This window comes from Grammomys surdaster, unplaced genomic scaffold (genome assembly GCF_004785775.1).
Source record: "Grammomys surdaster isolate TR1022 unplaced genomic scaffold, NIH_TR_1.0 137, whole genome shotgun sequence".
In the NCBI taxonomy this organism is placed as follows: domain Eukaryota; kingdom Metazoa; phylum Chordata; class Mammalia; order Rodentia; family Muridae; genus Grammomys; species Grammomys surdaster.
The window spans coordinates 9,050,218-9,062,052 of record NW_021604595.1 but is presented as its reverse complement, the minus strand read 5'-3'; the positions used below and the strand labels follow the sequence as shown (position 1 = coordinate 9,062,052).

At 43.5% G+C, this 11,835-nt stretch overlaps 1 protein-coding gene across 1 annotated transcript in view; it reads right to left on the bottom strand.

Annotated features, from left to right (window-relative positions):
- Positions 1-4,247: 4,247 nt before the first annotated feature.
- The window catches only part of Gcm2 (glial cells missing transcription factor 2), an 8,582-nt gene continuing 994 nt past the window's right edge, over positions 4,248-11,835 (bottom strand). Inside the window, exons 2-5 of the mRNA XM_028763301.1 lie at positions 8,459-8,711; positions 8,211-8,323; positions 7,372-7,497; positions 4,248-6,504 (exon numbers count right to left, since the gene is read on the bottom strand). Coding sequence (XP_028619134.1) covers positions 5,572-6,504; positions 7,372-7,497; positions 8,211-8,323; positions 8,459-8,711 — 1,425 coding nt within the window. The 3' untranslated portion in view covers positions 4,248-5,571. The remainder of the gene's footprint in view (positions 6,505-7,371; positions 7,498-8,210; positions 8,324-8,458; positions 8,712-11,835) is intronic.

Genomic DNA, 11,835 nt, shown 5'->3' with positions numbered 1-11,835 from the left:
GTTCTTCAGATCCCCTCTCTACATCCTTCTCTTTCTATCAGCTCTTTAAAATGTCCAAATCAAAATCAGATGTTGTGATGGGCAATGGCTTTTTTTAAGACCCCCTAAAGCACAAGCAAAACAGAAAAATAGACACCTGGGCTTATGGTATTCTCAAGTAATCACATTTTCAGTCATCCATTCTTTTTGCTTTGCTTTGGGACAGGTCTTGCTATGCAGCCATGGTTTGCCTAACCTTGTCTAAGTAGATGAGGCTGGCCTGAAACTTTGAGGGATCCTCTTTGCCTCTGAGTCCACGTGCTGAGATCACAGCCTGAGCCACTGCATCTGGTACAGTCACTAGTTTAAATCTTCACAGAGATTCTTTTTTTTTTTTCTTTTTTAATTGTCTGCTTTGAAAGTTTTTTTTTTTTTTTTTTTTTATCAAAGACAGACAGAACATCCCCGGGACACGGTGACTACCCAGACAGGGCCTGACCTCGAAGCTTCTTGATTCCTGGAAACAGCACCTTTTTAATCTCATCAACGATAAGCAATCTGGAAGAAGATGTCATCACATGACCTTCTCAGAACTTCTGACTAATACTTCTTTGCAAGCCTATTGTAAATTAAGAGTCTTTTGGTTTCCTGTTCCTCTGCCTGTTCCCTGCCTGTTCCCTGCCTTTATGGACACTTATCCCTCAGGAATTGCAAAACTCTTCCTTAAATTAGCTTTGATCATGATATTTTACTTCTCTCCCCAACTGTTCAGCAAGAATAGGGTCCGAGTCCGCGCATGCGCATACTTACCGTTCTCTCTTCCTGGGGTGAACTTATCCTGTATATCCACATGCTCAGATCTCTGTGCTTCCTCCCACTGCCCATACTTCTAATTCCCTTTCTCCAGTTGTTTGTTTTTAATAATGAAAAATATTTTATGCGAATTGGTGCTTTGCTCGCATGAAGATGCTGAATCTCAGAGTTACAGTTTTTGAGCTGCCATGTGGGTGCTAGGAATTGAACCCTGGTCCTCTGGAAGAGCAGTCAGTGCTCTTAACCGCGGAACCAACTTCCCATCCCCTGGTTTTGTTTGTTTTTAAAGACAGTTTCACACTGCATAGCCCTGGCTAGCCTAAAATTCACTGTGTACCCAGGTTGACCTTGAATCTCTTGAGGAGATCCTTCCTTCTCCCTTTGCCTCTCACGTGGGGAGTGTGAGCCACTATGCCTGACCTCTTAGATTGTTTTGTATTGCTAAAAATCAATACTGCAGGCCGGATAATGTCTAAAAAGAAAATGATTTCTCATGGTTCTGGTGCTTGGAAAGTTTCAGATCAAGAAGCTGACACCTGGCAAAGACCATCCTGCTACGGCAGAAAGCAAATCTGCTATAGTGGTACAAACACGAAGCCAGTCCTGAGGCACAGCCCTCGGTATCTGATCTGCTCAGAGCCGGTTCACCTCTCAGTGTTATCACACTAGAAGACACACTCAAGATGCAGCACCTTTCCACTTCATTTTCTTCCCTAGCATCCATCACTGTGTGCCATCTATATATTTTCTTGTTGACAATTGTTTGCTGCATGGTCAGTCTTTATAAACTGAATGTCACCTCAGCCAAGGGCTGGATTTAAACTTGCTCCCTTACTGTTATAGTCCCAGCACTGGAAGATGTCTAGCGTGAAGTGAGAGCTTCCGACACATCGTTGAGTTAACTGTACAAAGTACTTTCAAGCTGGACCTGGTATTCCAATTGTGTAATTCCTGCTACTAAAGATGCTGAAACAGGAATCTTACAAGACTTAAGGCCACCTTGGCCTAGGTGGGGAGTTCAAGGCCAGCCTTGGTAATGTAGTCAGAACTGTATCAAAAGTATAAAAAGCCAGGCATGGTGGCACATTGCCTTTAATCCCAGCACTTGGTATGCGGAGACAGGAGGATTTCTGTGAGTTTGAGGGCCAGCCAGATCCACAGAGTCAGTGTCACGCCAGCCAGGGTTACATAGTGAGATCTGGTCCATGGATAGATGATAGATAGATAGATAGATAGATAGATAGATGAATAAATAGATGGATAGATGATTGATGATTAATAAGATAGATAGATAGAAAAAGGGTTGAAGGTATAGCTCACTTGGCACCAGAATGGTGATAGGGCTTTGATGATTCTGTAACAGTTCTGTGGTGGGGTGCTCACTGCTGTCATTCCACTGATGGGGAAACCACACACAGGGTGAGTACAGGGCAATTTAGGTTACATAGGCAACCTCAAAGACAATAATTAAACCCAAAATTCATGATTCTGAGTTCCGAGATGTCTGCAGCCCTCCCTTTCAGTATCCCAAAGCTGATGTGCCCTCCAGTCATGTCTAGTCTGGAAAACACCCACAGGCATCAACCAGAAAGGATGTCCAGGGAGATTTACTTTTATTGTTTATTTCAGACTGGGCTTAGCCACTAATATAAAATTAGCCCCTTTATGTATTACTTACTCTTACCAATTCTTGTTACATATCTCTATCTTTCTCTCTGTGTGCCTGCCCTGTAGATTCAGTCTTGTTAGCCTCATAGTCATGGGAGCAGTGACTTAAAACCAAAACAAACAAACAAACAAACAAACAAAAAACCCTTTTCTCTGTTTGTTATTCACACATAAACATAAGATACACATATGTGCACATGTATGTATGCATAGGTACTCACCTTGTGATGGACATATTCTTCAATAACTCCTATTTTATGTTGTAAACATTCTCCCTGAGGACCCCAGGTTAGCAACACACCAGAAGACAACAAGCCACCCTCAGGTGACTTAACCAGAAACTAAAGCACAGGTTGCTTCCCAAGTTGCTTCCCATATATCTTAGTTTGGGTTTTATTGCTGGGAAGAGACACCATGACTAAGACAACTCTTATAAAGAAGAACATGTAATAGAGACTGGCTTACAGCTTTAGAGGTTTGGTCTGTTATCATCATGGTGGGAAGCATGGCAGTGTGCAGGCAGGCCTGGGGCTGGAGAAGGACCTGAGAGTTCTATATCTTGATTCAAAGGCACCCAGGAGGAGACTACCTTCTGAAGGCAACAAGGAAGAGAGTCTCCCTTCCACCCTGGGTGGATCTTGAGCATAGGAACTCAAAGCCCATCCCAACAGTCACTTCCTTCAACAATACTTCTTCCAATAAGGCCACACCTCCTAATAGTGCCACTTCCCATGGGCCAAGCATAGTCAAACAACTACACCACAGTAATAAAAACCGGTGCAAGGGCCTATCAGGAGTGCAGGAAGAAAACAAGCTCAAAATCAGGACTCTGATTCATACCGAATGCCTTTGTTTTCACACCACTGTAAAGAGAAAAAAAAGCTGTAAGTTGGGAACCATCTGGTGTGTGTGAGTGTGTGCATATGGGTGAGTGTGCATCCACACATTTATCTCTTATTGTTTCTTTTTCTCTAGAGAACACTCACCAATATAGAGCCTTCCTGAATGCTGTGTTTTCTGGCCTGAACTGTCCAGTTCACTAAGTGGTAGAGGGGGTAGGCTCTGATGGGTCCAAGGCCAAAACTGCTTATGGAGAAACTGAGTGTCAGAAAGTATTACTCGAGGTGTTTGGACATGGGTGTCTCGATTGACTGTTGAGTTACCCTTCACAGTGGGATAGCCCACCACGGCAGATGTCTAATCAAAACTGGAGAATTTGCCCTTCGTACCAGTGGCCAGATACATTATCAGAATTATAATTTAATTTAGAATTTCCCCTGAGAAACATTCAAAAAGTCACTGGTAACTGTGGAAGTTCAAGTTGTTTGTGTCTGGACTTTGTTGGATTATTTATCTTTTGGATATATTTTTTGGACATATTTACCTTTGTTGGATATATTTACCTTTTTGAGAACAACTTGGAATTTACAGCCCAAGAAATACTCAAATCATATTGTAAGGTGTTCTCAGCTAGTAAGCACTTTTGATCTACAATCTATGACAAGTTCCTGAGAATCACCTTGAAATGAGTTTCCTGGCATCTGTACAAACTGACACAGGTCACTGGGAACACTGACTATTCTGTCATCACTTGCTCCTCCCTTGGTTCAGTGAATGCTTGGTGTAGCATTTCACAGACTCAAGGCAACTTGTCCTCCTCAGAGAACCGGCTCGCCAGGATGTCCTGGCCACAGCAGACGGTCAGCCACTGAATAACCAGCAACAGAGTAAGAACTACCAAACCCACCAGATTGTTAGTAAACATAAAGTCTTCCATAGATTAACTTCCATAGAACAACATCAATTCTTTTTTTTATTAAAATTGATTAAGCTATTAAAATAGATTAAGTTTGTCAGCATAGAAACCAGTAAGGCTAGACCAGTTGAATTGTGTCTAAATTGGTGGCAGTTTTAAAGTGTTCATATACTGAGTTGTGTCTTACCAGCAGGTTACAGGCCCGAACTTGTCCTCAGTGACTCATGAAACACAGAAACCATCTGATGGAAACTTGTATTTGAAAAGCCATCTACAGTAAGTACCATAGGCTCATCCTCCTGCCTCAGCCTTCAGAGTGCTGGGATTACTGAGGTATGTTGACACAAAACCATAGCTTTTATCTCAAAGGAAATGAAAGGTAATTTATTATGGAGCTAAAGATTAAATGATCACGGAATAGGGCACATGGATTTGGGTCGCCCCCAGTAACACGTTCAAACATGGTCAGTGAAGTTTCTTAAAGTTTTTATAGTAATAGAACAAAGAACTCAATAAATCAAGGTATTTGAAACATTCATTTGTGGAAATACCAGGTAGGCGGGTTGTATATAGTAAGGCAGACAAAGATTTTTATGTGTCTAAGATGCTATTTTGATGACATTTTTTACCATTTGGGGGAAGTGGAAACTTGGGATTTGTTTATACATCCCAAAGGGATTCACTTAATCACTTAATAGGTGATACATGGCTATTAAGGGGTTAAAGTCACAGATCTGGCCTCAGACCTGCAACATTCCAACTCTCAACATCACAGAAGTTCTTACCAGGCAGTCAACACTGTGGAATCTTTAGCACAGGTGAGGGCTGGCTTCCTGCCTCCCCCACTTTGGTTCACAGATGTCATAGCACACCGAATTACTGAGGGTTCCTCTTGATTTACAGATTTATCAGCTGATGTATGGAAAAGCCTTCAGGGCAATAAAACACTTGCTATGTTTCTCTCCAGGTTTCTGCTACTTAAGTAGCCTCTCTGCTGATCATGGCTGTGTGAGGTTCCCTAAAAGACTAAAGGGCAAAGGTTAAGAATGAGACTAGGATCCTTGGCTGGGAGGCTAAGGAAGGCCAGGCCAGAGCATTACAGGCACCTCCGGCTTAATTATTTGTTCATCTGGGATGCTCGCACTCCTAATAGCCTATGTGGTGTGCAGGTTTCAAAATGCTGTGCCAACTTCCAGCACCTATCATTCCCAACTTGTAATTTCCCAGCATGCCTTTACACTCACTCTAGTCTTGTGTGTGTGTGTGTGTACCACCTAAGCAATCGGTAATTGCTCCTCGGCACGCGATTTCTTGCATGTACTTCATTGTCACAATGTGTGTATCCCAGAATCCTCCTAAAAGTCCTCATTGTCAAAGCTAAAGGGCTGCCCTGTCCTATCCAAGTACCCCATCACAGAGCCCACCTCAGAGAAAAACACATCCCACGCACCTGCTCCATCTCCCCTGGAGGGATCTGTTTCTTGAGGAAAAGCCAGAGTAGGTCTGGCAGCCTGGCAATCTCCAGGCACTTTCACAGGGGCTCTCGCTGAAGGAGAGGCTGCCTGGATGGCTCCCTCTTGAGGGTCTAAGGCTTGTGGATAGATGGGCATTGGGAGGTTTTCAGAAGCGTAGGTGCAGCTGGCAAGGCTGCTAACCTCCTGCATGCTGTCACTGTGTTTCAGAGCAGGGTGCTGGTAAGCCTGATAAGCCACTGTGGTGGTGATCACTGTCTGCAGGGCCTGGGTACCTGCTGGCGGCACTGGCAGGTACCTGCAGGGAAGCTCAAGGTTGTAATAAGGCGATGTGGGCACAGCCTGGCATTGCCCACAGTCAACCTTCTCCTCAAGGCCGGCTTTCCCATGTGTCGGTTTCCAGCCATGATATCTAGCTGTGAGATCTAAGTTTCTCTCATAGCTGCTGTATGAACTGACATTATATTGTAGTGAGTTTAGATGAATCCAGTCTGGATCATCAGAGACAATGGAGGAATCTTTATACAGGGTGGGATATGGACTCAAACCCGTAACCCCAGGACTTGCTAATTCATAGCTCCAAGGTGGCCTGGGGAAATAAATGCTTGGATTTGAATATTTCTGAAAGGGCAGTATTACATCTCCTTGAAAGGTGGGCAGGTCACAGGTAACTCTGTGGACATCAGAGTTTGGGAAAGAAGGAGACAGCTGTCCTGTAATAGGGAAGCTGGTATCAGCACTCATATCAAACAGTTCTGTGGGTTCCGGGGCAGGCACGCTATTGAGGTGTCCCCTGATGTCCTGAGCGTTTCCTGCCTAAAATAAAAACAGCACAAATACAGATATATGACACATAATGCATATTGTAACATATGATCTGTAAATGATATGAACATCTTCACCCATAAGCAACAACCAACCAGATAGATAAAATACACCTCTGTGTAGTGAACCATGCCCTGTTAAGGTTCACAGTTGGGGTCTGGAGGTTGCTAATGGATGCCCTGAATGAGGAAGGTCCCCAAGAGACAGACAGGGTGGGGTTTGAGGAGCTAACAGACCTGTTCTCATCTGTGTGCTTCTACTAGTGGAGATCTAAGAGCCACTCGGATCTGCCTTTAAATCCTGCCCCATCCCTACCAACAGAACAGGAGCTTTACTTTTTCTGGGCCGTGGGTCAGCATTTTCAATACAGGCTGTTGTGGCTAGCTCTCCCCAGGGTTTCTGTAACCCTGGAACACCTATGTCAGCACGTAGGCAGGTGCAAGGGCTTGAATGATGTCAGGGGCTGCTCTGGCCATGCTCTCTGCCTGATTGGCGCATCTTGGTGGGGAATGCAATTTGATCAAGTTGCCCGAGGAAAACTTGTCTGTTCCTTCACACAGCTACTTTAGCTGTAATAAGCCTAGAACACCCTTATCTCTCAGTGCATTGTACTGTTGGACAACTGCCCTTGTACAAGTCAGCAAACATTCTAATGCTGTCGCCTCTAGGGATCACTTACCTATTGTAAAGAAAGAATTAGAGCCCCAAGCCAAGTGTTGATTGAACGATGTTTGCTGGAGCTATGTAATTTTCATATGAGAGTCAATCTTTGTAAATGACACCTGGTATTCATTTTACAGCTAGCTGTCAGTGGACCCTGTAAGTGAGCACAGACCTCTGGGTAGTGTCAGCCCTTACCTCGGGCTCCCCTGATCTCTTTTTCTGGGATTGGTAGAAAGAGGCCATCTGTCTCTTTAGGGCATTTCTTCTGCCTTCTGTCTCTGACTTACTCTCTGGTCTGGGGTGGTCATGAACTCCTTTGGCCTGTGTGAATAAAGAAATTAAATTGTCTCTCAGTTTCTCTAGAGAAAAATGACTGTGTGGGGAGCTGGCCCAAACCGGATTATGCCTTTCCCTGCTTGTCATTTACTTTTAAACTTTTCATCGTAAATGGGTGTTAGTCAAAGAAAAACAGTACCAAGAGCAGACTTCATAGCTGGGTATGGTAGTTCATACCTGTTATCCAGCATTTGTCAGAGTGAGGCAGGAGGGTTATGGTGTCTATGAGGCTATCCTAGGCTACATAGTGAGTTTCAGGCCATTCTAGGTTATACATTAGAACCCTGTTTCTCAAAGGAAAAAAACAACAACAACAAGGACAATAGATATCTTAGAAGGTAGCCTGCAACTCAACTATTCCTTCAAACAAATGTATCTGGATTCATACATCTGGTCCTTAAAGAGCACACTTGAGCCATCCGAGGTGCCACGAAGCCGTGAGACCAGAACTCAGCAGGCTAAAATAGGCAGATCATGAGTTCAAGGCCAGTCTGGGTTATCTAGCAAATTCCAGGTCATACTGGATTGTGCAGCCTGACCCTGTCTGGAAAACAACAAAAATCTATTCAACAGCGTCTGTTGATTCCTAGGAACCAGTGAGCTCACAGGGTATCTGTGGTTTAATCTCCAGAGAATCAGTTTGCTCCAAGTGGAATGCTAGAAGTACTTAGTACAATTGATGTTCTAACCCCACTCACCTGAAAAAATATTGCATTGCCATCAAGTCTCCAGAAGTTGGTGACAGGATATCCACTGTGTCCTCGGCAAGGAACTAGCTCCAAAGCTGAATGACAGTTGGGGCAAGCTTTCTCTGCAAACCCCAGGAAGAGAAATGTTAAATTCAATCTGCAGCCCAGAACCTTCTGAAGGAAGGTAGAGGGATACCAGCTAGGGACAGAGCATCCAGGGCTCCAAAGCCACCCTTCCTGAGCCATCTTGCCCTCACTTTGTTGCTTCAGCCGGGCCTTGTCGCAGATGGCTGGCCTCAGCTGCAAGTGCGAGCCATCCTTCAGAGCGCAGGCGCGTGCGCACACCACCACCCCCAGGCAGGACTTCTTGAGGATGTGGCCATTGTGGTTGTTGGTGTTGCGCATGGCCCAGCCACTCAGGTGGCGCTGAGCCTTCTTCTCCTGGCTGCTGTAGATGAAGCGAACATAGCCATCAGGCCACTCCCGGAAGTGGTCAAAGTGGGTCGGTTCCTGGGAAAAGATGGCAGACAGAATAGAACTTTACACTAAGGAGCCCAAATCACAGGGGCCCGCCTTTATCTTTTTCCATGCACTGGAAGATAAAGCAAGATTTTTTTTTGTAGCTCTAGAAGTGTTTATACCCCCAGATTATTTTAATATACAATATTTTTAATATAATATTTAATATAATAATATTTAATAATATTTAATATAATATTTAATTTAATATTTATTTAAAATAATATTTAATATAATATTTAAAATACAATATCAACCTCCAGCTGCATGCCTGACAGATCGTAAATAACACATGCCTATAAGGTACTAATGTTTATAAGGTTTCTAAGTGGCATATGGATATTCCTATACCTAGCCCTTACACCATGTGTGGGCAGTAGGAACAATTATCGGGCCCATTGTATAAAATAGGTCATGGAGATCAGAGAGCTCAATTGACTTGTCAACGTTCACACAACTAGCAGGGGCTGGCTATAGGCTATGTTTGACCTACAGTTGATTTCAGAGCCTGAGTTTTTTGTGGTTGACATTCTATTTAAGCATGTCTAAGTCTTTGGAGTGCTAGGGCTAACGGTAGTCAGAATGCTTTCCCACTGAGATGCAGCTTAACTGCCAAATAGCTTCTTCAGGTCAGTACTTTTTCCCAAAGCTCCAAGTGCTCTGTCGGAAACCTGTCAGTCGTACCAGCCATGACCCCCGAGCAATAAAGCTCCGAGGTAGTAAGTTTTCCCTCTGCACTGCAAGCTTCTAAAGGTACTCTGATATAGGACCTAAGCCTCATGGTGAAGTGTAAACTTTGGGGAACTGGAGACCACTCTTGAAACTGGACTACCTGTCCCCACCTCAGCAACATGGGATCCCACGCTCTTCAACAAAGACCATAGCTTGGAATAATGTGTCATGCCTAAAGTATTGATCAGCAACTTAGCACCCGTATCTGGTGGTCTTTGCCTCATGCTTTATTTAAAATATAATAAATGCCCTTTCTATATAATTTTGACATACATGACCCGAGGATTTTCTCTTTCCAAGCTACTCATGTGTATTAATTTTGTTGTTGTTTGTGAGAAAGGGTCTCTTTGTAGCCCTGGCTGTCCTGGAACTCACTCTGTAGACCAGGCTGACCTCAAACTCACTGAGATCTGCCTGCTTCTGCCTCCCAAGTGCTGGGATTAAAGGCATGTGACTCTGGAAAATTTATTTAAAGGCAAGATATCATGTAGCCCAGCCTGGCCTTATTATATAGCTGAGGATGGCCAGAACTCTTGATCCTTCTGCTTTTCTATTTTGGGTTTTGGGATTACAGGTGTGGGCATGTGCTTCCACCATCTGGCTTTCACCAAGCACTTGAACATTAGAGCACATTTTAATCTCTGAATTTCACAGCTCAGCATTAAGGTCACCACAATGTATATAAATAATGTCAGAATATGAAACAAGCATTCTATTTTATGGACAAGCTATCCTTCAGATTTACAGACAGCTCACTCTTTCTAAACAAGTCAGTATTTACATTGATGACCCAAATCTCCAAGATGGAGAAAGTGGTTCAGGCTAACCTCATCTACGAAAAACAGACTCAGAGCACATTACAAAGATGAGCTAAAGTAAGAGACTGGAGAATCAGTTTTTATATTTTTCTCCCAATGCATTGAGTGAAATAAAATTCTGCCTAATCATAGCTCATATAAAGCAAGGCAAAATTCAAAAACTTACAACTGACCAGCTGCCCTAAAAAGAAAAGCATTCAGCTATGCTTCTGTTTAGTAGTTGAAAGATTTATTTTATGTTTTTTTCTAATTGTGTGTGTGCATCTGTATGCCTGTTTGTGTGGTATGCATACCTGAAACAAGGCTTCATTTGCTCTAATGTGTTGCTAGCATGCACGAGTGTGTGCACGCACACACACACACATGCACACACATGTGCACACACGCACACAAATATTGATGCAGACATGTGCACATATGCTCACACATTACAAGATGATAGCATGAGGAAAATCTGAGATTGTTATCGAGTTCCATCATTTGATGACAGAACAGTAGCCCAAGACTAACGAACGTTCAAGGACATTTGCAAGGTCACAAAGCCAGTTTCCCTCATATGCCCACTTAGTTAAAAGAACTAGAAAGATAAGTTTCTCCAGTGTGTGTGTGTGTGTGTGTGTGTGTGTATGTGTGTGTGCATCTGTGTATCTGTCTGTGTGGTTATATATACCTGAAAGGTTTCATTTGTGAAATGTGACACATTTATAATGTGTCACATACACACAAGAGAGAGAGAGAGAGAGAGAGAGAGAGAGAGAGAGAGAGAGAGAGGGAGGGAGGGAGGGAGGGGGAGAGGGAGAGAGGGAGAGCATGAGAGAAATTGTTTTGTTCTTGCTGTTTGTGTCTCTGCTCCTGTCTCTTCTCACGTGTTAGATATGCCCCTGATTAAAGACCAGACACCCTGAGCCAGTGAGACGACTTAACAGGTAAAAGCACGGCTTTGCAAACTTGACCATCTGAGTTAAATCTTAAATCCCATGGGTGAAAGAGAGAACTGCTTCATGAAAGCCATCCTGTGACCTATGCACATGCCTCACGGCATGCACATGCCTACACATGTGCACACATTGTATACACACATAAAAAAAAGCAGATTCCTCCCCAAAAGGAAAACTAATTTCTATTTATCAAGAAGTCTATACAACTTAGAGGTGATGTCCTTATTGTATCATTTGGGTCTGATTCTTTTTCAAAATACAAGATTAGATTGTTTTCTCTGGAGATTTACAGTGACAGAAGTCAGCAGTAATGGGACATGCATAAGCACGTGAATCAAACTCCTTACATATATGCATGTCGTACATTAAAAAGCAATGCTGTCCTCTACCAGAGGCGACACATCCTGCTCACACATGGCTCATCTCAGTATTATCTGGTATAGCAGAGAGGCCAAATAAATGCCGAGTTTCAAACCCTTGAACCAGGACTTTGCTGGAAGCCCACTTTATAAATGCTAGGGAAGTAAATCTTCTCCAGCCCCTAAGTGTGCATTTTCACACATGAACACCACACACATACACATACCCCTGCACCCATACACTTATACCACACACCACACACACACC